Consider the following 27,860-nt stretch of genomic DNA (forward strand, 5'->3'; position numbering starts at 1 on the left):
TTGTATTAATGGTTTCTGAAACAGGATCTTTTTCACCGGCTGCTTTAAATAATTCCCCTGCTATCGAAATGCAATCTATGCATGCGCGCTTTTTAACTTCAAGACGGTTGATTCAGAAGATGCTCGTTTTAATAGACGAAACAATATAGTCTTACATGCGAAAAAAGCCAAAACAGATATTCAGAGATTCGGTAAGAAATCAGCTGAAATTTTTGTGGACGCAGCATCGGCATGATCAAATTTCCAGCATTCGAAAGGATAAAAAGCTAGGAAGACGGAATCGTGGGGCAGTTGGCAAAATGGCGAAGTTAGCTGCGTTCGTCGGGTTCTTGTCTTGTGTGGTGTTACTTGTACAAGCAAGTGATGAAGCTCATCAACAGAGAATGTCACTGTTCTTCAGAAAAGAAGGTAAGTTTTCATGAAAGTTCAAAGGTTCACGTTCAAATTCGAGGAGAAAAAAAATGTGGTCATTCACAACTGTGGTAGAATTCTACTACTCCCTCCGTTCCAAATTAGTTGCTATATTGAAAAACTTTTGCAATGATTATTCATACGGATGGTTTTTTCATTTTCTTGAACATTTCCTAGAGATTTTTGGGTGTTTTTCTCTCAATCAGCATGTACAAACCCTACATTACATTCATCTCTCCTTGAATCAGTATTTAATTAGTTTCAAAAATCGAGGGTTCGCACACTCTAAAGCCACGCCCAATTTTGTAAGGACTACCAGCATGCCAGAAAGATCGGTTTGCTTTCTAATGAATTCCCGATCCATTAGCTAGCAGAGAGTTTTATGCGAATACTGGTGGAAAAGGTTTTACAAAAAATGGGGTCATTTACAACGTGGTAGAAATTTACTAAGTGACTACTCCCTCCGTTATAAATTAGTTGCTACATTAAAAAAAAAAAAAAATTGTATTGATTATTTATACGGGTGGTTTTGTGATTTTGCTGGAACATTTTTCAGAAATGTTAGGATATTTTGTTCTTAATCAACAACATTTGCTTTGCATACGACCCGTTCTTCTATCCTTGAATCAGAATCTAATAGTTTCAAAAATCGAGGATTCGCACACTTTAAAGCCACGCCCCATTTTTTAAGGACTACCAGTATACCAGAAAGATCAGTTTGCTTTCTAAAAGGAATTCCCGATCCAGTAGCTGGTAGAGAGTTTTATGCGATTACAGGTGGAAAAGTTCTAGCGAAAATAGGAGTCATTTATAATAGACCAAGAGCTGACCCCCCCAAAACACGATTTATCTCTTTTATGGCTTGTGGCCGGTTAAAATAATAAAAAAATGCAATTTAAAACTTTGGCTCGAATCCCCCCCCCCACTAATTTTGGGTCACACGGCTGCGTGCGTGGATGAAAGGTCAAAAAAATGAAAAATATCAAAGTGATGAGTTAAATGGCTAAAAACTATATAATAGCATTAAATTAATAAGAAAAAACCCGTAGCGAATTCCCCCCCCAGCTATGTTGGGGCGAACGTGGTGCCCCCCAGGGGTAAAGTATCGATTATTAAACTTAAAAAAAAAAAAATGATCACTTTCGTGGGGGGGGGGGGGATTTTACAGGATATTAGTTTCATTATTTTGATTGCCAAAAAAAATTCCCCCCCAGTAACTATGGGTCAATTTGTCAAAAAAATTTTTTTTTGTTCCTCTTTATTTGGTTCAAGTCGAGTATTATTCGAACTTACGCATGACTGTTTAAGTTGCAAAAAAAAACCCGTCAAAGTTTGAACGTTTTTTCATTAAAAAAAACTCGTAGCAATCCCCCCCCCACACCTATGGAGGGGGTTGCTACGCGGTGCGCAGTTTTACAACGTGGTGCCCCCCCCCCCAGTGGTGAATTGTCGATTGATTAAATTAAAAATAAATGATAACTTTCGTGGAGGGAATTTTACAGAGTATACATTTAATTGCAAAACAAAATATCTCCTCCCCAGCAATTATAAGTCTACTAGCTGCATTGCCAGGCGTTGCACGGTCTACCTCAAAAATGTACGTGTATTCGGCGTTCCAAGCATTTTATACAATTATATAAATTTTCTCGCTTTCATTACATTTCTTATTGCTGCTCCACTCCTATTAGTCAAAGCGCAATGTTATATAGCCTATAGCCTTCTCAATAAATGGACTATGCAACACAAAATGAATTTTTCAGTTCGAACCCGTCGTCCCTGTAGACCAAGAGCTGAGCCCCCAAAACACGGTTTATCTGTTTTATGGCGGGTGGTCGGTTAAAATAATAAAAAAATGTGATTAAAAATTTTGGCTCTAATCCCCCCCCCCCCTCCGCCCACTATTTTCGGGTCACACGCTGCATGGGTGGATGAAAGGTCAAAATAAAAGAAAAATATTAACATAAGTGAAATGGCTAAAAATTATATAATAACATTAAATTAATTAAAAAAAACCACGTAGCAAATCTCCCCTCCAGCTATGTTGGGGCGAATGTGGTAGCCCCCCCCCCAGAAGTGAATATCGATTGTTAAAATTAAAAAAAAAAATCACTTTCGTGGGGTTGGGGATGGGGAACTTTACAGGGTATTTGTTTCATTATTTTGATTTCCAAAAAATCTCCCCCCCCCCCCAGTAACTATGGGTAAATTTGTCAAAAAAAAAAGTTTTTTGTTTCTCTTTATTTGGTTCGAGTCCAGTACTATTCGAACTTTCCCATGACCTCTTAAATTGTAAAAAAAACAATTGCAATTATTTATTCGGTAAAAAAAAACACGTAGAAAATCCCCCCCCAGCTATGTTAGGGCGAACTTGTTGCCCCCCCCCAGGAGTGAATTATCGATTGTATTAAATAAAAAAAAAAAGATTACTTTCGTAGAGAGGAGGGATTTTCTCAGAGTTTACATTTGATTGTAGCAGGAAAAAAAATCCCCCCCCCCCAAAAAAATGTTTTTTAATTTAAATTAGAAATTTTGAAATATTTTTCAAAATGAAACGAAGCAATACAGCGTCCGTACATCTGCTTCTACCATTGTGTGCTCAGCATGAAAAGAATGAAGGGGAAAGTATACGCCTGTGATGATTTATTCTTGCTGATTCGAGGGCAGTTTCGTCAGTGATCAACTGTAGCCAACACAGTGAAGTCGTTATAAGCTGTTGGTTTTTCTTTTCGGAGCACGCTGTACCGCATCCTTAAACTGAAAACGTAAAAAAAATCCTTTTTTTTCAAAAATATATTTTGATGTTTTTTATATTATGAGTGTTTTAAAGGGTAATTTTAAGTGTAGCCAGCCACCAGATAAAAGATAATTTAGTATATTATCTCTAGAGTATACATTTAATTGTTTTAATTGCAAAAAAAAAAAAAAAAAAATCTCCCCCTACCCCAGTAATTATGAGTTTATTTCACAAACAAAAGTGATTTTATGTTAAAATTGCAATAACGAATTTTTTTACTTGTAAATGTTAATGCGTTAAATGAATTTTTAAAATAATAATTTGGAAATTCATATAGATTTATTTACCTTCAGCATATCGGTTGTGATAGTGTCTATCTAGTTTGATAAAAATGTTCCTGCAATCTCGATGATATAAGTCTGCTTCTATTAAGAACTCGGAAAAATCTAAATCACGGAATTTCAGTTTTCAGTGTTTTTCAAATCTTTGAAACTTTTATTCCTTCAAATAAAGTTTCTGTCAAAACATTATCTTTTATCTGGTGGCTGGCTACACTTAAAATTACCCTTTAAAACACTCATAATATAAAAACATCAAAATATATTTTTGAAAAAAGGATCCTTTTACGTTTTTCAGTTTAAGGATGCGGTACAGCGTGCTCCGAAAAGAAAAACCAACAGCTATAACGACTTCACTGTGTTGGCTACAGTTGATCACTGACGAAACTGCCCTCGAAACAGCAAGAATAAATCATCTCAGGCGTATACTTTCCCCTTCATTCTTTTCATGCTAAGCACACAATGGTAGAAGCAGATGTACGGGACGCTGAATTGCTTCCTTTCATTTTGAAAAATATTTCAAAATTTCTAATTTAAATTAAAAACATTTTTTTGGGGGGGGGGATTTTTTTTTCCTGCTTCAATCAAATGTAAACTCTGAGAAAATCCCTCCTCTCTACGAAAGTAATCTTTTTTTTTATTTAATCAATCGATAATTCACTCCTGGGGGCAACAAGTTCGCCCTAACATAGCTGGGGGGGGGGGGGGATTTTCTACGTGTTTTTTTTTACCGAATAAATAATTGCAATTGTTTTTTACAATTTAAGAGGTCATGGGAAAGTTCGAATAGTACTGGACTCGGACCAAATTAAAGAGAAACAAAAAAACTTTTTTTTTTTGACAAATTTTACCCATAGTTACTGGGGGGGGGGGAGAGATTTTTTGGAAATCAAAATAATGAAACAAATACCCTGTAAAGTTCCCCATCCCCAACCCCACGAAAGTGATTTTTTTTTTTAATTTTAACAATCGATATTCACTTCTGGGGGGGGGGGGGGCTCCCACATTCGCCCCAACATAGCTGGAGGGGAGATTTGCTACGTGGTTTTTTTTAATTAATTTAATGTTATTATATAATTTTTAGCCATTTCACTTATGTTAATATTTTTCTTTTATTTTGACCTTTCATCCACCCATGCAGCGTGTGACCCGAAAATAGTGGGCGGAGGGGGGGGGGGATTAGAGCCAAAATTTTTAATCACATTTTTTTATTATTTTAACCGGCCACCCGCCATAAAACAGATAAACCGTGTTTTGGGGGCTCAGCTCTTGGTCTACAGGGACGACGGGTTCGAACTGAAAAATTCATTTTGTGTTGAATAGTCCTTTTATTGGGAAGGCTATAGGCTATATAACATTGCGCTTTGACTAATAGGAGTGGAGCAGCAATAAGAAATGTAATGAAAGCGAGAAAATTTATATAATTGTATAAAATGCTTGGAACGCCGAATACACGTACATTTTTGAGGTAGACCGTGCAACGCCTGGCAATGCAGCTAGTAGACTTATAATTGCTGGGGAGGAGATATTTTGTTTTGCAATTAAATGTATACTCTGTAAAATTTCCTCCACGAAAGTGATCATTTATTTTTTATTTAATCAATCGACAATTCACCCCTGGGGGGGGGGGCACCACGTTGTAAAACTGCGCACTGCGTAGCAACCCCCTCCATAGGTGTGGGGGGGGATTGCTACGAGTTTTTTTTAATGAACGAGCTGATGTGTGCATCACATGACTTCCTTTTACACCAATTTAATGCTATTTCCCTATTATTGCAATTTTAATGGGATTCTCTCTCTAACTCTTTAAATATCACTAGCAATGGCCACATTGAAAGCAGATTTAAAAAAAAAAAAAAAATCGCCAAATTTTTCGCCAAGTTGGCGACAAAACTTGGCAACCAAAAGACTGGCGATATATCGCCAAGTGACCGCCAAATTATAACACCACTTGAGTTTGCATCGAAATTAACAATGATTTCCCCCCAAAAAGGTGCAAAAGACCCCTTTAGAAACACCCGAATGCAACCAAAATAGGAGGTGCACAACTAGACCCCACTACGAGTCTATGTACCAAATTTCAACTTTCTAGGACATACCATATTTGAGTTATGCGAGATACATACGCACATACGCACATACACACATACGCACATACATACAGACGTCACGAGAAAAGTCGTTGTAATTACCTCGGTGATGGTCAAAATGGATATTTCGCGTGTCTATACATTCTTAGTCACTTTTCCGCATGTGGTCGAATCGAAAAAAAAACTCAACATTCATTTGGGGGTGAGCAAAATGGAAATTAAGGGCGATTTTTGAGTGAAAATTTTTTCGCGAATACAATACTTCCTTTTTTGTAAAAGGAAGTAAAAAACGTTCAAACTTTGGGGGGTTTTTTGCAACTTAAACAGTCATGCGTAAGTTCGAATAATACTCGACTTGAACCAAATAAAGAGGAACAAAAAAATTTTTTTTTGACAAATTGACCCATAGTTACTGGGGGGGGGGGGATTTTTTTTGGCAATCAAAATAATGAAACTAATATCCTGTAAAATTCACCCCCCCACGAAAGTGATCATTTTTTTTTATGTTTAATAATGGATACTTTACCCCTGGGGGGCACCACGTTCGCCCCAACATAGCTGGGGGGGGGGGGAAATTCGCTACGGGTTTTTTCTTATTAATTTAATGCTATTATATAGTTTTTAGCCATTTAACTCATCACTTTGATATTTTTCATTTTTTTGACCTTTCATCCACCCACGAAGCCGTGTGACCCAAAATTAGTGGGGGGGATTCGAGCCAAAGTTTTAAATTGCATTTTTTTTTATTATTTTAACCGGCCACAAGCCATAAAAGAGATAAATCGCGTTTTCGGGGGTCAGCTCTTGGTCTATAACGTGGTAGAACCTTACGAAGTGACTTCTTCCTCCGTTCTAAATTATTTGCTACATTTAAAAACCTTTTGCATTGATTCTTATACGGCAGATATCGTTGTTTTGGTTAAACATTTTCCAGAAATTTTATGGTGTTGTGCTGTCAATAAAGAATGTTAACTTACCCATGCATTCTGTCCTTCTATTCTTGAATCCGAACCAAATTAGTTTCAAAAATCAAGGATTCTCACATTCTTAAACCACGCCTCATTTTTCAATTACCGCCAGTATACCGGAAAGACCAGTTTGCTTTCTAATGAATTCACAATCCTTAGCTGGTAGAGAGGTTTATGCGATTATTGGTGAAAAATTTCTTGTACAAAATCTGGCTAAAGAGGGTACCAACCATGGATTTTTTAAAGTAATTTGGTACTGATTTAAGGAGCTGGGTAACTAATGTTGCGGATTGATTTTATATCACCCTGGAACATGTTTAAATAAAACCCCCAAAATCTTAGGTTTCGGTATTTAGTATAAAAGTATTCAAATGAAGCAACTACAATTGAGGCAAATCTAACATGGCAGCATTGCGAAAGACAGACTAATGGCTTCTTTACTACACTTTCAGGTTAGGTTTGCCCCAACTACAATTTGGGCAGAATTTTCGACTTAAATATAGCGATAAATTTGAGCGCGACGGAGTGCATTGAACGTAGATGTTTCCACTTCATTTTATATAGTGCAGGAAGTTCTGTAATCGCGAAAAAGTAACCCCCTCAAACTTCGGTCTAAATATCCATTTTACATCCGAATGAATGTTGAGTAGTTTTTTCGGCTCATCCGCATGCGCATACGTACCTAAGAACCATTAAGTTTGACGATTCTCCAGTTAGTTATTACGAGTTATCTCCTGACGTCTATAGGTGCGAATGTACCTATATACGTTCGTAACGTATAATGTATGTAACTATGTGTCTCGCATAACTCAAAATTGCTACGCCGTAGAAGATTGAAATTTTGTATGTAGACTCGGAATGGGATCTAGCTGTGCACCTCCGCTTTTGGTTACATTCGAATGTACCAAAATGGTTCTTTTGCGCCTTTTGGGGGTAAGGCAGTGTTAATTTCAATGCAGACTTTAGTGATAAAATAATTTGTCGACCGCTAAATTCCTATTTTTAACTTAAATGTTTATATTCTGTACTAGGTTATAAAAATGTATGACATAACAAACAATTCAAAAAATATATATACCTACATTTTAACTTACTAATTTAAGCATTTGAATGCAAGAATATAATTTCTGATAAAAACACATCAAAACACCAATAAAAGTATTGAAATAGTATTCTTAAAGAGTTTGTAAAAGATGGTATTTAATGTTTAATTAGTCTAAAGCAACATTTCTCTGGTGATAAATAGCCTAACGTTGCAAGCAATTATATTGAAATGTATGTAAAAACACTGCTTAACATGTACTACTAATACCAGGGTCAACGAGAAATGTTATTATTATTATTATCATGATTTAATAACTTAGAATGTAATGTATGCCATTAAAAAAAAAGTATTGTGTTTCAATTCATTTTTTCTTGTTAACGTTTTGATGGGGTTACTACTTTTAGTCACTACAATTGATAGAATAAGCAAAAAAAAAAAAAAAACTTTTATTTTTCCAACAGTTTTTTTAAATTTAATTTTCTGAAATGTCCGATTTTGTAAATAAGGCGTGGTCTTTATGACGTACGTCACAAGTAATGTACTTCCCCGCGCTACTCCATTGTCGCGCTAAATGTTTACGCTTTGCTGTCAACCGCGTTACCAGGTTATGATAATTTGCGCTGTGCACTAATGGCATCAGTGAATGGCATTTTATCACTTGTGATGTCATGTGCAGAAGCGTACGGAATGAATTTCAATCTGCGCACCAATTAAAATAATTGTTAAAAAATATTAAACTTTGTCAAATTATTTAAGAAAATGACTAAATCCTATGTTTTTAAGCATGCTCTTTCATAAAAAAATAAATAAAAATGCTTTTAAAACTTCGGAAACAGCCCCATTCTCAACATTCGGTTTAATTTTTAGGTGACCAAATGATGAATCAACGTGAATCATGGAGCCAACCCAGAAGAGAGGACTTGCAAGACCAAGAGAGGACTACGACTGAGGAGCCATTCTGGACTGAACCAGAATCTGAGAATTCAGATTCGTGGAATAAGCTTTCCTCCAAACAGGACCAAAGTAAGTGGTTGGCATGTTCGGAAAATTAGAACAACATCTAAAATTGGAGCTTGTTTTCAAATGGCGTAATGTGGATTTTTTCCATTCTTGAAAAAATGCCATTTCGTTGTGTAAAATTTAATACAGAATTTAATGAAGAAATTATTCCACCCAGTAATCTTTGGGTGAAAATCAGGTCTGCAGAGTCGGAACGAAAATGACTCCGACTCCGGTAATTTCAGAGCCTTGAACCCCAACTCCGAATATTTTCCTCAAAATCAGTTTGACTCCGACACCGCAAACACTAGCAGAGCTGCGGACTTTGAGAAAATGACCGCCTTTGACTAAGACTCTTGAAACATTAAAACTTCGACTCCCGACTCCTTTACTCCAAAATCATTCCGATTCCGACTTTTACACACCGACTCCGCAACCCTGATGAAAATAATGTTCAAGTATATGGTTAAAAAAATCCCCAAAGTATAGTTATCTATATAAAAAATGAATGTTTGTCTGTATGTCATCCATGAACTCAAAAACTACCCGGCAGATTTGGCTGAAACTTTCACCGTTTGTTATTATTGGTACTGGGAATGTTTATAGACCAGTTCGAAAAAAATCCGATCGATAGTTCCTTTTTTATTCCAATTTAAGTCACAATCCATTGGATAAATACGAATAAAATTATCGACTGCAGAAATTAATTCGCGTGAAAGATCTCATTGATAAGAAGTTAGCTGTTGTCATTTTTCTTGAGTTTGAACAAATAAATTCTTTCTTTATTGTTTTATGGCTTTTCATGCAACGGGGGGATTTAAAACTTTTTCTATTTGATATTTTTAGCGATTGATTGATCTTGCAAACTGCGTGAGTACAAAATTTGAGTATAGTCACGGCTTCACTTGATGATACCTGGACCGATTATTATGAAAATTGCTATATATATGTATTTTTCCATTTTTCCACGGAGAAGGTGTATAATATGCTCATTGAAGCCACTCGCCACCAGGTGGCACTGCAGAGTAGCAACTTCTGCCCCGTTCAACCGATTGTCATGAAAATCAGTATAATGATGTATTTTTTTGTTGGCGTAGCAACGCGCGTCGGGTACAGCTAGTTTAGACATAAAAAAGTAAAAATGATTTAACCCCTTTTGGAACAAAGCTGTAGGACTTACGTCCTTTTGGCTCTAACAAATAGCAAAATGAAATGATTAACTTTTATTTGGAAACAGTTATTTTTTTACATGTAAATACACACACAGCATAAATTTTGTCCACAGTTTGAAAGGTAGTTACCACAAATCCTCATGAACAGATCCTATTTGTTCATTCGTTGTCATTCATTTTCACTTATGCTAACATCATACCATCAAGCAGGCTTTTTTCCATGAGAAAGATACAGTTCGTTTTTAGAAATCAGCTTTCAATGTTAAAAAGAGAAGTTGACATATTTTGCAATATTATCCAACTGAGAGAATTAAGATCCGATGCTAGGAAACGGATTTTGGTAAACGGGAAAGTAGGCTAGTTTAGCTCTGGATGGAACTGTTTGTTATTTTTAAATGAAGGAAAAAACCCGAGTTAAAAGATCGGCATTATACTAAAATCGTTTACTTCGAATCCGCTGCTCATTTGCTTTTTGTCAAGTTTGCAGTTGTTTTGAAGTACTCATCATTGCAGAACAATTTTCAAATATTCCTGTTTTTCACAGAATCTCGAAGTTCATTCCGAAGTGACTCTAGACGCACCTACCCCTCAAGACGAGATGACACATGGGACCAAGATACTACGACGGAGTACTCTTGGACCGAACCAGAAACTGAAGAGTCAAGTTCATGGAATGAACCATCCTACAATAGTTTCAAGCAAACCTATGGTAAGTGCACTAGTAGTCCAGTCATCTGGTAGTTTTACCTGGAAAGTTTTCCGGGAGTTTTGAAAATTGGTAATTTTATAGATTTTGAAGTGCACTTTTCGAACTTCCACTTTGCCACCTCGTATCTTTGCCGCTCGCTCCGCCATATTGAAAAAATGGCGGCTAAAAGCGGTATTTTGATGATATCTCCGTTCTGACTTATATTACGATAAAAACATTTTTTACAAAATTAAACTAGAGCAAATTTCCTACAATTTATGTCACAACAATTTTTTCATAAAATAAATAGCTTCGGCGTACGAGCGCCGCAAAGTATTATTTAACACGCGTTATCGCAGAATAAGTCGTTCCACACTACTTTGAGGTTTAGTTATCATAACACATCGAGGAAACGCAGAGTTTAATTAATAAGCATATAGTACAAACACAAATTCAATCGATTTACAAGTTAATTTACTAACTGCATAAAAACTCACAATCCACAAATTAAAATACTTTTTGTAGTAGAAATGAGCGAGAGGAAAAAGGCAATACGGAAACCAAATTCCATTTCAGTTATTTCTTCCTATCTGCACTAAAACACCGACTCTTCCAACCAGGCGCCACGTGGATTCCCCCCTTTCTCCCTTTCCGAAATTTCTACCGGTAGAACTCAATAAAATATTTTAGTTTGCGTCATCAGTATACTTGTTACGAAAAAATTATTGACAAAATGGCGTCTAAAAGCGGCATTTTGACGATATCTCCTTTCTGACTTATTTTACGACAAAAAAATCATGCACAAAATTAATTTATGCATTATATATATATATATTAATTTACATACAAAATTAAACAAGAAAAATTTCCTACAATTTATATCATAAAGTTTTTTTTTTAATATTGTGGTCAAACAAGCCACAGAAGATGCAGACACTTTAATAATCAATAATAGTCAATAAGTGTTTCTTCAGCATTCGATTCCGTAATTGTTGTAGGCGAAGATGTAGATCTTCTTATTTTTTGGACAGCTCTATCTAAGCGATCAAACATATATATGCTCAAACCAGGAAAAGGAAACATTTCGCAACAAATATATACAACTGACAGTATCATAAGATAAGACAGCCGCAGATCATATTTTATTCTTGCATGCCTTTAGTGGCTGTGATACAACATGTGCCCTTTTCAATCAAGGAAAAACGAAATTTATTAACATACAGTGAAACCTCCCTTAATGGACACTCCCGAATAACGGACACCTCTAATTAACGGACATTTTTGCAAGTCCCAGTCCCTCAATATAGGCCATTCCATGTAATTCCCTCTGAATAACGGACACTCCGAATAACGGACAGTTATTTCACAAAAAAGTTCCCTTGCTATCGTAGCACTTCGGATTTTTTTTTCTTTTCACAGAATATCTTATTAATTGCTTGCCTTGCAAAGCTTTTCATCATCCACAACTGATATTCCCCCCTCCCCCCGTCATTTCCTTATCACTGTTTCTTGGAATTAAAAGGGTGGTAAAAGAACTAAAAGACGTGGTACTTTTTGCGGGCAGCAAAAAATGAAAAAGGAAAAAAAAAGTCATAATTTTGTTACAGCTAGTTTTAAGAGTATTGAAGCAGATAAGTGAAAACTGATGTCAGTCTAACAATTAACGTACGTTTTTCTTAAGATTTTAATGAATTTTGTACACAGTAACTATTCAAAAGCTAAGATAAAAAAGAGGAAACTGGGTGCTTTTTCTAACTGGTGCTCTCGGGAGATGCAATTGAGCAGACCGGCGCCGGTAGTAGTCGGCTTTATGGCGCCATAGTTTCGATGGGTTGTTTAATTTTTAGACATGAAAAAGATTTGTCCATATTCAAGGTCATATTGCCAACTGTCAATCATGCAATAGTGATACTCGAGATAAAATAAATAAATTAACCATAAAAAATGTGTGTGTGTGTGGGGGGGGGGGGGGGGGTTGCTCCGCCGAATCACCGCCGTTGGTAATGGGATATTCATACCCTGAGATGAAGTGAGAGGCAAGCGAACCTAATTTTCATGTAGCAATCGTAGCTTTGCAGTTGCTAACTTTCCTAAAGGTGTGTTGATTTAGTTGATTTTTTTTGTGTGACAATATTATTTGCGTTTTAAAATGGCAACTAAAAGAAAGAGATTGACATTGAAAGAAAAAATTAATGTTTTGGATGTTGCCGAAAAAGAAAAAATAAGTGTGCGTTGTTTTGCCGATCGTTTTCAAGTTGGGAAAACTCAAATCAGCGAAATTTTAAAAGATAAAGACGAAATTAGAAAATTGTGCACAATTAGAGACTTTTCGAAAGCACTGAAATACAGTGAAGAATTGAAAAACTTTTTCCTGAGCAAAGGGGAAACTGAAGGACTTGCTAAGGTAAATGATTTCAATATATTGAGAAACAGGCTTGTAATGCAAAAAAGAGATGTCAAACTGTTTTAACTGATTACTTTAATTGATTAAATGCTTTTTAAGACAAGTGTGTGCTGTCAGTATACCTTTATTAAGAAAAAACAGATTAATTACACTTGACGTAAAATGTAGTAAACCTTTCGCAATTGTTTCGATTGTGTTCTACAAAGGGAACAATAGCCCATTTTGAAAAAGGTAAATTAAGTAGCTCCTCCTAATAGCGGACACCTCCTAATAACGGACAAAACTTCTGGTTCTTGACTGTCCGCTATTCGGAGGTTTCACTGTACTACGAAAAAATCCAAATTTAAGTGAGTCTATTAAAGCGTTTAAAAATCCAAATGGGCCGTGGTAGCCCGATCGGTAGAGTGTCGGATTCGGGGCCGGAGGTTCCTGAGTTCGAACCTCGATGGTCGAAGACCCACCGTCGTCATTAAAGGGGACTGGGCGACGCTAAATATGCTCGTGGTCTCAATGTCCTCCAAGTGAAACGATACCTCTGGGGGTGCTAGCACCAGATATTAGCTCCTGGTCTAGTTCTAAATTCTCATTAACTGTTCGATCCGGTGATGGTGCTGCCATCTATCGGTATAAAAAATAATGGAGGCAAGGCACTTAGTATGCAGTCCTCGACATAAATACAGTTGTAGTCAGTTGTGACTCGGAATCGGAATCGGAAAAATCCAAATGTTGATCCAGAGATCATTGCTAAAGCTGGAAAAGACTTCCTTCTTGACTTATACGGTTTGAGTGAAGTGAAAAGTAAAAAAAGAAGAAAAACATGACTTTAAACGCCTACAGATATGAGTGCTTTGTAAAACCCGCCGCATATAAAAGTAAATTTAATATTTCTTCGCTACCTCCAACAGAAGCAGCAGCAAGACATTCTTTTCGATCTTATCACCAGATTCAGCAGTGGTGTAGAAATGAAAAAAACCTAGAACTGTGGGGGTGGAATAAAAATAAGAATGGGTTAATTCCTGTTATGACGCTTGACCCTCCAGCTCCGCAGACCTTACTAAGACTTATTTCTTGCAAATGCAAAAAAAGATGTCAAAAAGCCTGTGAATGCAGAAAAGCCTGGTTAAAATGCTCCGTTATGTGTACTAATCGTACAGGTGGTAATTGTGAGAATTCGCAAAGTTTATCACATGATAGCGATGAAGAGGAAGAAACGGAGACGGTTTTCGAGCAAACGAATGATGGAATAGAAAACGAAGAAGCCCATGATGAATTTGATGATTCCATCGCAGATGATGTCGAAGAAATTGCATGACGTCTCAATCGATACTGAAGACGGTGAACCAGTAACTCTTGGTCGATCAAAAATATCTAAGCGAAAATGCTGTTAAATAACACTTTTCGGCGCTCGTATGCATAAATTATTTATTTCGCCAAAAAAAAAAAAAAACTTTATGATATAAATTGTAGGAAATTTTCCTTGTTTAATTTTGTATGTAAATTAATATATATAATGCCTAAATTAATTTTGTATATGATTTTTTTCTCGTAAAATAAGTCAGAAAGGAGATACAGTGGCTCCCAAAAGTGTTCGTACACCTACGACTTTCAATGAAATAGGCCCTTATCCATTGGTTAGAATTAATATTTCGAAATAGGTATTTTATTATAAGATCTATGATCTATTTTTAACAAAATTGCATGAAAATTTTTAATAAAACATTAAAGCTTATTTTTTTTAAAATCAAAAACCAAAAAGTGTCGGAAATTTTACCTCACAAAAGTCTTCGTACACTTTGCAAAAATGTAAAAAAAATAGTAAATATTCTAACTTTTTACTACGTTATTATTTAGTAGAATATCATGCAGTAACAACAATAGCTTTTAAACGTTTGGGAATAGATTTCATTGTTTTTTCTTTCTTTTTTTGCGCAATTACTGAGTAAGTGTTCAGCCGCACTACGAGTCTTACTGTTTCTAGTTCGTTTTTCGTTTCAATGGTGTATTTTAAAAATCTAGCCGCAAGATATCTCCAAATATGTTACATTAAGATTAAATCTAGCGATTGAGGAGATATTTCTAAGCTTAAGGACAAATTTTGAGGCATCAAACGCGAACGTGTGCTTCTTATCGTTATTTTGATAAAAAAACAAAGTTATTTCCGATAACCAAATTTTGGTCAAATAGTTTAAAATTGTTTTGAAAATATTTAAATGAACAGCATTGTTCATTATTTCACCAAAAATTTCCAAATATCCAAGTCCTGTTGCTGAGATGCACCCTCACACAAGAACACCTTCACCGTCCTGATTAACTGATCTAACTAAGTTCTTAAGATTAAATTCCTCATTTTTTTCTTCCATTTACAATTATACAACAATTAAACCCAAAATGCTGAATTTATTTTCATCTATAAGTAAGACGTCGTTCCAAAACGTTTTGAGCTTATTTATCATTGATTTTACGACGGAAAGCGTAAGCTTACTGCTTTTCGCCCGAACAAGAGAATTTCTGCGGGAAGAGATCCTATTTAATCCTGCTAATCAGAAACTTTGGCGAACAATTTTAGGTAAAAATTAAACGTAAAATGTTTCATTCAATTCTGCAAAAACTTTTTCAGTTCTGAAATGTGTATTTTTTATGTTTTTTTGAACTGTAAACCTCCGATCACGCCTTGTTAACTTTGCCAGTTGACCTTTTCTTACCTTGTTTTCGATCCGACTCTTGTCTTTAAGGCATTTTATCAAGCACTTCATTATAGACTGGTTTAAATTAACCAATTTAGAGACATTTCAAACCAATTTACGGCTACTGTGAGGGAAAAAAATCAAATTTCGAACCGCGTTTGTTGTTTTCACGCATACCTGCCATTTTAAAATAATAGGCTGAATATTAGGGAATAAATACACAAAAAATAAAAGCAAATGACTTTATAGTATCATTACAAAGCAAAAATCATAAAAAAACCACATATGATAATTTTAATTATGAATTTATGCGAAAATGTTTCAGTGTACGATGACTTTTGTGGCGTATCTTTTCTCTGTCTCTTCGTTTTTTGACAAATTTCAAAAATACAATCTAGCAATATTTCGAAAAAAACTACTGAGTTTTATTCAGAATGACATAGGAATGGTGTGAAAAAAAAAATTGGACTTCATATTCGAATTCAGTTCTGTGTTGTTTTGGTTTTACTACGAAATTTCAAGGTGTACGAACACTTTTGGGAGCCACTGTATCGTCAAAATACCGCTTTTGGACGCCATTTTTTCAATAATTTTTTCGTAACAAGTATACTGATGACGCAGACTAAAATATTTTATTGAGTTCTACCGGTAGAAATTTCGGAAAGGGAGAGAGGGGGAATCCACGTGGCGCCTGGTTGGAAGAGTCGGTGTTTTAGTGCAAATAGGAAGAAATAACTGAAATGGAATTTGGTTTTCGTATTGCCTTTTTCCTCTCGCAAATTTCTACTACAAAAAAGAATTTCAATTTGTGGATTGTGAGTTTTTATGCAGTTAGTAAATTAACTTGTAAATCGATTGAATTTGTGTTTGTACTATATGCTTATTAATTAAACTCTGCGTTTCCTCGATGTGTTATGATAACTAAACCTCAAAGTAGTGTGGAACGACTTATTCTGCGATAACGCGTGTTAAATAATACTTTGCGGCGCTCGTACGCCGAAGCTATTTATTTTACGAAAAAATTGTTGTGACATAAATTGTAGGAAATTTTCTCTAGATTAATTTTGTAAAATATATTTTTATCGCAAAATAAGTCAGAACGGAGATATCCTCAAAATACCGCTTTTAGACGCCATTTTTTCAATATGGCGGCGCGAGCGGCAAAGATACGAGGTGGCAAAGTGGAAATTCGAAAAGTGCACATCAAAATCTATAAAATTACCAATTTTCAAAACTCCCGGAAAACTTTTCAGGTAACCCCTTTTTTTTCGACCAAATGACTGGACTATAGCATAGCCAGAATTTTCTCCTGGCGGGATGGGGAGATTTCCATAAGATGCAAAGATTTCTCCATGTGGGGGTGGTGTGGAAGGGAGAGAATATATATATATATATATATATATATATATATATATATATATATATATATATATATATATATATATATATATATATATATATATATATATATATTGCAAAAAACTGGGGTTAATACGTGCTTTTTGTACCAGTCGTAAGTATGGAAATAAATCGCACGTATGAAAAAAAAATAATGAAATAAATGTTGGTGACTTTCAAACCGTAACGATGTTCAATTAAAATTAGGTAATGGAATTCGGGGCAAGTTGAGATTCCTTTTTGTTATTTTTATCACCATTATTTTGAGTATATTCTTTATTGTTATTCAATTTTTGATGAAAATGTCGAAATTCAGCGTTTCTAAACATGCAGCTATTATCAAGGCTAACTATTCGCTCAATAACAGTCCGATGACGACTTAAACCTGTTGCACGCGCAGCTCCGATAACTTGGAATTTCCACAAACTCTACCACTTTTCGGTCCAAATGAGGTCAGTATATCAAAATTAAAAAAAAAAAAAATCTTATCCACAAAATTCAAATTGACTCAGATTTCAAAAAGACGTAGTTTATGTTAGACAGACCTCATCACACTGATCGAGTGTTTGAAAGTCTAAAAGAGCACTTTGGACAGTCTGTTTTCGCAATGCGGTACTCGGAGACCACTGGAATGGGAATCGATTGATCACCCTATTCTCCTGATATCAACCCTGTGGCTTATTTTGTGTAACGTTTACAAAAATTACCCCGAAACTCATTGTTGAGGTCATAACCGCCATTTATGAGTTTTTGCTGTTTATCTGTACCACGTCATAGCTATTAATGTTAAGGACATCGGATGTGTCTTACACTAAATCATAATATGTTTAGTTACCATTAACCTTTACATAAAAAATTTCGAACGCATAAGTTTTTGAAAATTTTTATTTTCATCATATAGCTCGGTAACTTTCCCAACAATATCGATACCTACATCAATGTATTAAGCGATGAAATAATTACTTACCTCTTCCTTATTTTCCCAGAATGTAACGTAAAGTTGCCATGATAGGCTATGTTTACACCATCAAGCGATTCACCTCCATAATAAGCCTAAAAAGAAATGGAAATAAATAAATAAATATATATATATATATATATATATATATATATATATATATATATATATATATATATATATATATATATATATATATATATATACATATACGTTACTATAAATGTGATAAACCCAATGATTTTGTATAATCCCCGGTGATTATTCAGTCACCACTAAAATTGGTAAAATGATTAAATATTTAGCAATATTCCTCATAGTTACCGGTTAAGTTAATCCCTAACTCCTAACTGGGAATATAATAAAAGTCGATTACTTTGCCAAAATAGTTCAGTTTGCGTAGCTGCTTGGCTTTCCCCCATGACGTATATTATATAGTATCTCTACGCGACTACTATTCGCTGCTTTTTCGTCCCGGTCTATGTGGGTACACTTGTGTGCGTCTGCACATGGATTGACCATCTACGTAGGATTTTAATTTCAATATTATTTATCTTGCGGTAAAATGTGATAAATCCGGTGATTTGCCACTACATTACAGTTTATTTCAGCTTTGAATTTACTAAACGTCATTCCAACCCAAGAAGAATGGATAATAACTTTTTTTTTGTTCAATCCTTTGTTCAATCCCGAATCCAGTAGGGCAAGGTCACCAGTAACAGACCGTCATAAGTTTGGATTTAAATAATAAGCCTTTTAAGCGGGTAAAACCGATGTTGCTGTGGCCCATGAATACGGTGTAGACATCTAGTGTTATCACAGTGAACTTTATGAGCCAGTTGGTGTTTACAAGGCAGTGGAAGAAGATTTTGAACAGCCTGCACGTGGTCAGCCGGTGTTTTATGTTCATTTGAATACATTAAGGTTTTAGTTCTAAAAATAAAGAACTTTTGCACATTTTAAAGAGAAAAAGGGAATTTTGTACATTACTAATCCTTTCCTCACATGGGCGGATTTATGGGAGGGCAGAGGGGGGCAATGCCCCCCCCCCCCAGTTTTGGGAAGACTATGTAGTAACAACACATCTTCCAAAAATTAAAAAAAAAAAGTTATTTTTTCTTTTTTCAATAGTTCAGAAGGGCATGGGTGGATTTATAGGAGGGGGCATAGGGGGCAGTGCTCCTCCAGTTTTGGGACGACTTTATGTAGTAACAACACATCTTCCAAAATCGTAAAACAAAAAAATCATGACTTTTTCTTTTTTGAATAGTTCAATGAAAATGAAGAGAAAAGCGAATGCCGTTTTCTGATTGGAAAAAAGAAAAGGGGGAAAAAACGAACATTAAATACAAATAGTACAGCTGTCAATGGGGTGCTGAAAATGTGTCTAAATTCGCTATTTTGAACTGAAAACCATTTGGGCAAGTATATGAACGAAAATATAGGCTAAACGAGCTATACCTTAAGCTGCAACACGTATAATAATTGACGATTATTTTAACAAATTAGAACCTAAAGCAAAGGGCAAAAAACTCCCCCCCCCCCCCCCCCCCCCGCATTCGCGCTAACAGAACGATCTACTCGTTATGATTTGTGTCCTCATTTAAAGTATTATTTGTGCATAATATTTATGTTCTTAGTAGATTAATTGGCCTTTTGAGAAATTCTAAAAAACATAGTTTTTTTCTTTCTCTCTCTCTTTTTTTAAAGAGAGAGGGAGAGAGAGAGAAAATAAATACTATCGCAAACTGAATAAATTTCAGTTATCTGAGTGTTCAGATTAAATGAATCTTTTTACTTAGAGGGAGAGTACAATTTTACTTACTTTGTAAATACTGTTTAAAAAGTAAGGTAAGTCATAATCATCTAAGTCTAAGTGAGTCAGTCTTTGTCATTATTGAAAACTAAATAATTGATTTATCAAAAATTTTTTAAAAATTTGCTGAAATTTTTTAAAAGTCTATAAAAACCTAACAAAGATTTGTAAAATCGTAAAAATCCTTTAGCCGTAAAAACTGACGAATTTTCGTAAAAATTACAAAAAAATCAAGCAAAAATCTGCAGGTAAAAGTGAATTACAAACAGGGCCGAATTTGCCTATAAGATAAACAAACTATTGCTTAGGGCCTTTTCTTTGAAGTGGGTCCCTAACACCCAAAAAAAGTTCATGATTCGTTCCTTAAAAAATGAAAATTGCTTGAAAAAACTAATTTCATTTTTAAGTGCTTGAAAACCTTGAATGTTTGGAAACGTGTGGCTACAAACCTTAAATTTTAAATTTTCTAACGAATGGTAGTGGGGGAGGAATGCCAAAATTTGTCAAATTCAGTTCCTTGCCACATCCTGTATTAAAAATGTAAAAATCATGGTTCACACGTTGGTAACATAGTATTTGAAATAAATTTTTGTGACTCACATGTTTCATATTTTCCTATTTATTCAATCCCGAATGCAATATTTTGGAAATTGTTTTGTATTGATTGCTTTTATCTTACTTCTGCATATTGTCTCTCTGTTTAGCACGGAAAAAAATACACACTCCTTCTATTTCTTTTCGTTTTCTGCCCCACTTGCAACTGAAGAAAAGTTGTTGTCATGAGAAATCTACGGTTTCTTTTTTCTTTTAAATTTAAAATAGCTATTTCTTACAAAGTTAGAACAGGACTGTAAAAATTTACAATCAAGTACTAAAATATCAGACTGGAAAGTACAAATGAAGTGCGTTAAATAATTTTGTTTATTCTAGAGTCCTTGAAAATAATTAGATAAGTCTTTGAAAATCCTAAGCAAAGTGGGCTCCAATTACTTCTACACCATATTGTTGATCTGTTTAGCCAGGAAAAAAAATGATACACTACCTCTATTCCTTTTCGTTTTCTGCACTACTTATAATTAAAAAAAGGTTGCTGTAATGAGAAATCTATAGTTTACTTTTTCTTTCAAACTTAAAATGGCTGTTTCTTACAAAGTTTGAACAATACTGTACAACTGTATAATCTAGTTATTAATTTCTATGTCTATCCAATCAACCTTTATAACGCTTCAAAATGCAGAATTTTATATCCATTTTAAAAAATTTCCTGCGGGGCAGAAACCCCTGGTCCCCAAAAATTGGAGATATTCTATTTCCCACTTAAAAGGAAGCCCTGCGTCACTCTCAATACCAGCTCCCTCTCTTAAGGTCAATTCAAAAAGGACAGCATGAAAACACACATTAATGAAAACAACACACAAAAAAGTAAAGCATGGATTTATGCATTACAGGAAACAGAAAAAAACATGGGAGTGTGGGGCAATAAAAATGTTGCTCAAAAAAAAAAAAAAAAAAAAATCCTGCCCCCCCCCCCCAGGAACTCAGTCCTAAATCCGCCTATGTTTCCTCATCCTGTCTGTTACTGTGTATCAGCAGATCGGTGTTTGATCACAATCTGATTTTTCGGTGTCTGCTACTGGGGGTTGGCCTTTTTTACGGAATTGAGCACATAAAAATAAGATTAATTAACTCAGAGGATCTAGAAGCAGCCAAACGTTAGATGAGATGCAGTTGCATGAGAGAAAAATAGTTTAAAAAGTCTAAATACATTAAAAGGCTCAAAAAATTGAGTTAACCTGAGAGCGGTGTCTTAAGCATGTCTGCTACTGGTGCCATTACCCTAGTTAGAGCAAAATTTATGAGCAACAGGCACCGCCGCAGTATTTCATCACTATCGAGCGATCTTTAAATTTTTTTGTCTTCTGCAGGAAAACGTAGAGTTAGTTCATTCCGACGTGACTCAAGAACTCTGCCATCAAGAGACAGCAGTTCATGGAACCAATATTCCACAACTGAAGATCCTTGGAGTCAACCAGAAACCGAGGAATCAAACTCATGGACTGAGCTGAAGAAACAAGAAGAATCCTGGCCACATCAACTACCAAATTCACGAGACAGTTGGATGAACGTACATCACTTTTCGAACGAAATGTCGCCAGAGGCTCAGAACCCCTGGGATGATGGTTCATGGACGGAATCTCCTTCCGATCCTACACCACCAAATATGACAGAAGACTCCGAAACAGCATCTGAAGGTATTATATATTTTTTAGTTATTCTTTTGTTAATCTCCTCTTGTAAATAATTTCATCGACAGTTGAGCCAATTATCTTTAAAGTTGGAATATCTTTTTTCAAAGACTATTTCCAAAGTTACTTCCTCTGTCATAATGCTTACCGATTCTGCTTTTTAGTTAATGGCAAAAATAATGAAAAATAATAGTAATTATAAAGTTAATTTCACTCTCAGAAATGGACTTTCAAATTTGACGAAATTTTCTTCGTTTTTGACGAAACCACTTTCAGGGATATGCTCCGAGCGAACATTTCGTCAAATTGAAGAAACTGTTTTTGTTAGTGGTTTGAGGGTGCGAATTTCGTCAAATGTAACGAAATATTTCTTCATTTTAGTTTCGTCAAATTAACAATCATTTTCGTAGTTTTGAGAGCATTAGTTTCGTCAAATTAATTTCGTCATATATGAGGACGTTAATTTCGTAAATTTTTAGGAAAATTTATTTCCTTTTTTTTTCTTTGAGCACATTAGTTTCTTTTTCTTTTTTTTTTTTGGGGGGGGGGGGGAATACAGTCGAACCTCGTTAAACACGCTTAAAACAAATAACTGATGAAACGAACTTTTTTGCAATCCTTGTGTTATTGTTTACTGTTTTTTGGATAAAGCGAACCACGTTTTATTATGATCGATTTTAATGGTAAGTTCGTTATAACGAGGTTCGACTGTATTTTATAAGATTTGTGTGCGTTTGATCAAGTCCTAACTTCAGAATCTTACCACCGTAGTTTCTCACTTTATTGCGTATAGTCACTTTCACAGGACCGTCATTTACGGGGTCAGGGGGTCAATTGACCCCCCCCCCCTCCCGACTTGATTTTTGAACATTCATGTTTTTACACATGACTGGCAGTTGTTTTAGTTCGTTTTCTGTAAAATTTTTATTGAGTACAGACTCTTTGTCATATTTGGAAAAAAATTGAAACAACGGGCCTGCAGCCCCCCCCCCCCCCCCCCCCCCATAAAAAAAGACAAGTAATTGTTAAAAAAAAAGAGGCACATAAAATATGTCAAGCAAATTTTTATTTATGGTAAAATTGCAAACAAACAACTTCTTAAAAAAGGTAAAACAAATCATTTCAGATTATACTCCCCATGGTATCTAATTAAACCCCCTATAATGGGGGTTTTCCTTCAAAAAATCTAATTTTTGTCAGATATTTTCGAAATTTGGCACAGAGGTTCGTTATTGGAGGCTCGGGAATTCACACAAGGTCGTTTATGTCCCTCTATGTGGGAGGGGGCGGGGGGGGGGGACAAAAACCCCGCATTGGGGGTTCTCCGTATTAAAAAAAAAGTTTTTGTACGATCTTTTTTAAATTTGCCACAGAGGTTCTTAGATGCTCAAGAATCACGCAAGGTAGTTTTCATCACTTTATAAGGGGAGGAGGGAGGGCGTTCCTTGAAAAAAATCCAATTTTTGTCGGATCTTTCCAAAATTTGACACATAGGCTCTTTGATGCACGGGGATTCACGCAGGGTAGTTTTCGGCCTTCTATGGGGGGGGGGGGCAACCCCTATGGTAGTTTTCCTACAAGAAATCCAGTTTTTTTGGATCTTTCCGAATTTGGCAGAGTTTCGTTACTTGATGCTCAGGAATTCTCATAGGGTGGTTTTCTTACCGCTATGGGGGCAACCCAGGGGCAACGGGAGGGGCTCTTATAAAAAAAACAGTTTTTATCATTTCTTTTCCAAATTTGGAACAGAGGTCCTCTGATGCTCGGGAATTCACACATGGTAGTTTTCAACCCTCCATGATGGGGGGGGGGGGAGCAACTCCGCATAGGGGGTTCTCCTTATATAAAAAAAAGTTTTTGTCTGATTTTTTCTAAATTTGCCATAGAGGTTCTTTGATGCTCAGGAATTCACGGAGGTTAACTTTCGTCACTCTATGAGGTGGGGGGGGGGGGGGCAACCCCGATGGGGGTTTTCCATGAAAAAAATTCATTTTTTGTCGGATCTTTCCAAAATTTGGCATAGAGGTTCGTTCATTGATGCTCAGCAATTCTCATAGGATAGTTTTCGCCCCGCTATGGGGGACAACCACCAAATGAGGGGTTTTCTTACAAAAAACCAGTTTTATCATGTCTTTTCAAAAATTGTCACAGATGTCCTTTGACGCTCGGAAATTCCCGTTTTCGTCCCGCTATGGAGTGGGAAACCACGTGTGTGGGGGGGGGGGATCTTATAAGAACCCAGTTTTTGTCTGATCTGTTCCAAATTTGGTACATTTGTCTTTTGATGTTTCGGAATTCTCATAGTGTAGTTTTCGTCCCGCTATGTGTGGCAAACCCCATAGGAGTTTTCCTTATAAAAATCCAGTTTTCGTCGGATCTTTTCCAGATTCGGCCCAGATATCCTTTGATGCTGGAAATCCACATAGGATAGTTACCCATGGGGTAGTATTCATATGGGGTACTACCCCATGTGATTAAAGAACCTATGTGCCAAATTAGAAAAAGATCTGACAAAAGCCTGGATTTTTGTAAGGAAAACTCTTCTAATTGGGGAGGGGGGGGGTGCCCCTAAAGCGGAAAGAATATTTCAAACTGTTTGAACTACATCGCTACATCGCGATGTAAGGATGGCGATGCATCACGATGTAGAAATTCCTACTAAAAGTGCTACTTCCTCAGCCGACATTGGGTTCTGGAAAAATAGATCATGTGCCACTTTTATGCACAGTTAGATCGATATATGCTTGGGAGAAAATTGCTGAGATGTTTCTTCTTCATTGCATCGCAAGAAAAAATTCCAGAAAAAAAAAAAGATTTTTATCCAACTTATACCACAAATTTCAAAGAAAAAGTACAATAAAATGGACAACTTTAAGTTAGTACATATTTGTTCTAAAATTAGAAACAGAAAATAAAATTAGATAATCTTAAGAAAAAGCTTACCTTTTTCTTTTTCCAATTAATTATTTGTTTTATTAATTTTGCTTGTATGTAGAATGTTTATTTGGCCAAATTTATGTTTAATACAGGAACTTTATTATTGCATGCATTTCATACTTCATACTTTGAAAACAATTCTCTGCCAAAATTGCAAAAGGTATTTGAAAATATAAATCTTAAAAAAAATGCAGATGTGAAATAAATCTTTTGGTAAAATTAATTTAGTGTAATGATTGTTAAATAATTATAAAAATATACCTTTGCTTTTTAGCCCTCAGTTTTTATTTTTATTTCCAAATATGTGTAACATGAAATCAATGTATAATATACGAACATTTAGAATATTGTTATAATTATGAAAAAGTCTTCGTCTGTCCTTGTTCCGAATATCTCCGTGATGTTGGATCCATCCTAAAAAAGTTTTAAAAAGAGAATATATACATATTAAAAAAGGGTAAGTCCATGGGTGTATGCCCTCATGCACATGGATCTTTTTTCTATTTCGAGGAAAGTTTTACGATTAAATTCAGCAGTTTATTTCTGAAGTAAAACATGTTTTCACGATTTCTTTCAAAATCTGAGTTTTTTTTTTCTTAAGTTAAAAAGCTATGATTCGCTTGTGACTTTGAAAAGCATCTGATTTAATTTTCATATTTTTCAAAATATATGGTTATTTCGATGCTGACAGCTTTTTTTCAAGCAGATTGCAAGAATGAGTTATTTTTACAGTGGATGAACAAAATTTTTATTTAGGCAGCTAGACTCTCAGCTAGTTTCTGAAATTAATTTCTGAATAATATTCTAGAATTAGAGTTTCTTCAATTTATCGAGAATCAGCATTATTTAACCATTAAACGAGTTAATTCTTTTGCACATCAAGTCGTAAATTTTCATTTTTTGAGCTATAAAAAAATCAAAAGTGCGAAAATTGTTGATCTGCGATTTTGTTTTTAAATTTAATTTTTATTTTTTACCGATAGCCAAAATACACCATTTTTTCCCAATTTTCGTGTTCCGCTTTCTTTACGGATGTTTTCTGAAGTACTCCCCCCCCCCTACCCAAATTAGTTCCATTAAAGTAGTTATGAATTAAATAGTACTGAAACTGGTGATTATGATTTTATTTGCACTTTTTTTCAGAGATTTTATTGTGCTATGTTATCAATAAACAACATTTACTTACCGAGCTGTACTTCCTTAAACCACTACGAAATTAGAGTCAAAAAACCCAGGGCTCCAACACTCGAAGCCACGCTCCATTTCATAAATTAACTAGTAATTACATAAAGCTACCTTCGCGCTGATGGATAGGGATTTAGTAGAAAAGAAAAACTGATTTTTCTGCAATACTGGGGGTAGAGTACTTACAAAATGGGGGCGTAGCTTAAGGGCGTGTGTACTTCGGATTTTTTTAACTCAGCTGGTAATGATTTTAAGAGGGAATGCTTCCCAAGTAAAGTTGTTAATTGATAGTATAGTACCTTGAAATCTTTAAAAAATATTCGAACAAAATCATAAAATCATCAGAATCAATCACTAGTACAAAAATATTCAAACGTAGCTCTACTTACTAGTTTGGGACGGAGACGAAGGGAGTATCACCTTGTTACATATAAAAAGCTTATCATGTATTTTCATTATCATTTTAATTTTTCATATATTTTCATTAACCTTTCAATTTTTCAATTGAAGTTCGATTAAATTTTCAGACATTTTACTTTATATCCAGCAAAATCACAATTGCAACTAAAAGATTTGGATTTATTGGAAGTTCATCTATAAAATGCTTCTTAGTCTCATTTAATGTAGACCAGGATTCCTCACTTTTTGTTGACAATATCTTGAGGCGGCAAATATGGCAATAAAATTAATGCTGCATTTATTTTAGCTGTAGAAACTATGTATAAAAATTCATAATTATGACAAATTATGTAACACAAATTGACATAGAAAAACTTATAAATTTAGTGCATGAAGTGGGAAAATAAACAACAAAAAAATGTTTATTATTGTTATTACAAATTTCAAACATGCTATACTATCTTCTCTCTTTTTCTTTTTAAATCGAGGTTAAACATTAAAACTTCACTTCAATAATTTATTTTAATTTGCGGAAAAATTGAAAAATTATTGAAAATATTCTGCTGAAATATCAAGCACAAAGATAAGAGTTCTTTATGGAAATTAATATCTTCTCTAACTTAAAATGATTTTATCAAATTGATATTTACTTTACTTCATGTTTTATGAAAGCGAAAAAAAAAAAAAAAGGCTGCACAAATAATGAACATAAGCACTTATTGCTAGAAACATCTGCCGCAGGGAAAGAGATTATGTAAACAACGTGGGGTAAGCTGGTAAGCATATTGGGGGATTGGTATATAGTAGGGCTCGACCGATGGCATTTTTTGGCCGATGGGCCGATGCCGATTGTTCAAAGGTGGCCGATGGCCGATGGCCGATTGTTTTCCTCCAAATGGCCGATGGCCGATACTGTTGGCCGATGGCAAAAAAAATCTAACAGAAAAAAAATTGATAAGATTGTCAGGGATTTAAAGGATCATTGATTCATTTCACTTTACTTCCTTTCAATAAATAAGGAATTGTAATCCCCCCCCCCAAATCAGATTTCGACCTAAATTTTTATTTTACGATCATCCAATTTAAAGTTCACAAGTTTTTTCGGCGCACATGTACATTGCATATGTACCTAAGAACACATAGATGACCGAAATATCCATTTTGAACGTCTCCTTAGTAAATTATCGCAAATTCTCTTGTGATGTCTTCATGCGCGTCAACTTACGTCACTCAAAAACGTTATGAAATAGTAAGTTGAAAACTCATACGTACGTAGTATGATCTAAAAATTTGAGGACAAGTTGTATAAAAATTTACCATGAATAGTTCACATTACCGAAGTACATCTATATACAAAATAGTCACCTTGAACGACTATGCACTTCTGC

General features: G+C 35.1%; 1 protein-coding gene across 1 annotated transcript in view; it reads left to right on the forward strand.

The window, feature by feature from the left end:
* The first annotated feature begins 299 nt into the window (after nucleotides 1-299).
* Nucleotides 300-27,860, forward strand: part of LOC129224978 (probable chitinase 10) — a 60,096-nt gene continuing 32,535 nt past the window's right edge. Inside the window, exons 1-4 of the mRNA XM_054859526.1 lie at nucleotides 300-408; nucleotides 8,454-8,609; nucleotides 10,302-10,466; nucleotides 21,631-21,957. Coding sequence (XP_054715501.1) covers nucleotides 300-408; nucleotides 8,454-8,609; nucleotides 10,302-10,466; nucleotides 21,631-21,957 — 757 coding nt within the window. The remainder of the gene's footprint in view (nucleotides 409-8,453; nucleotides 8,610-10,301; nucleotides 10,467-21,630; nucleotides 21,958-27,860) is intronic.

Source organism: Uloborus diversus, chromosome 6 (genome assembly GCF_026930045.1).
Source record: "Uloborus diversus isolate 005 chromosome 6, Udiv.v.3.1, whole genome shotgun sequence".
NCBI lineage: Eukaryota > Metazoa > Arthropoda > Arachnida > Araneae > Uloboridae > Uloborus > Uloborus diversus.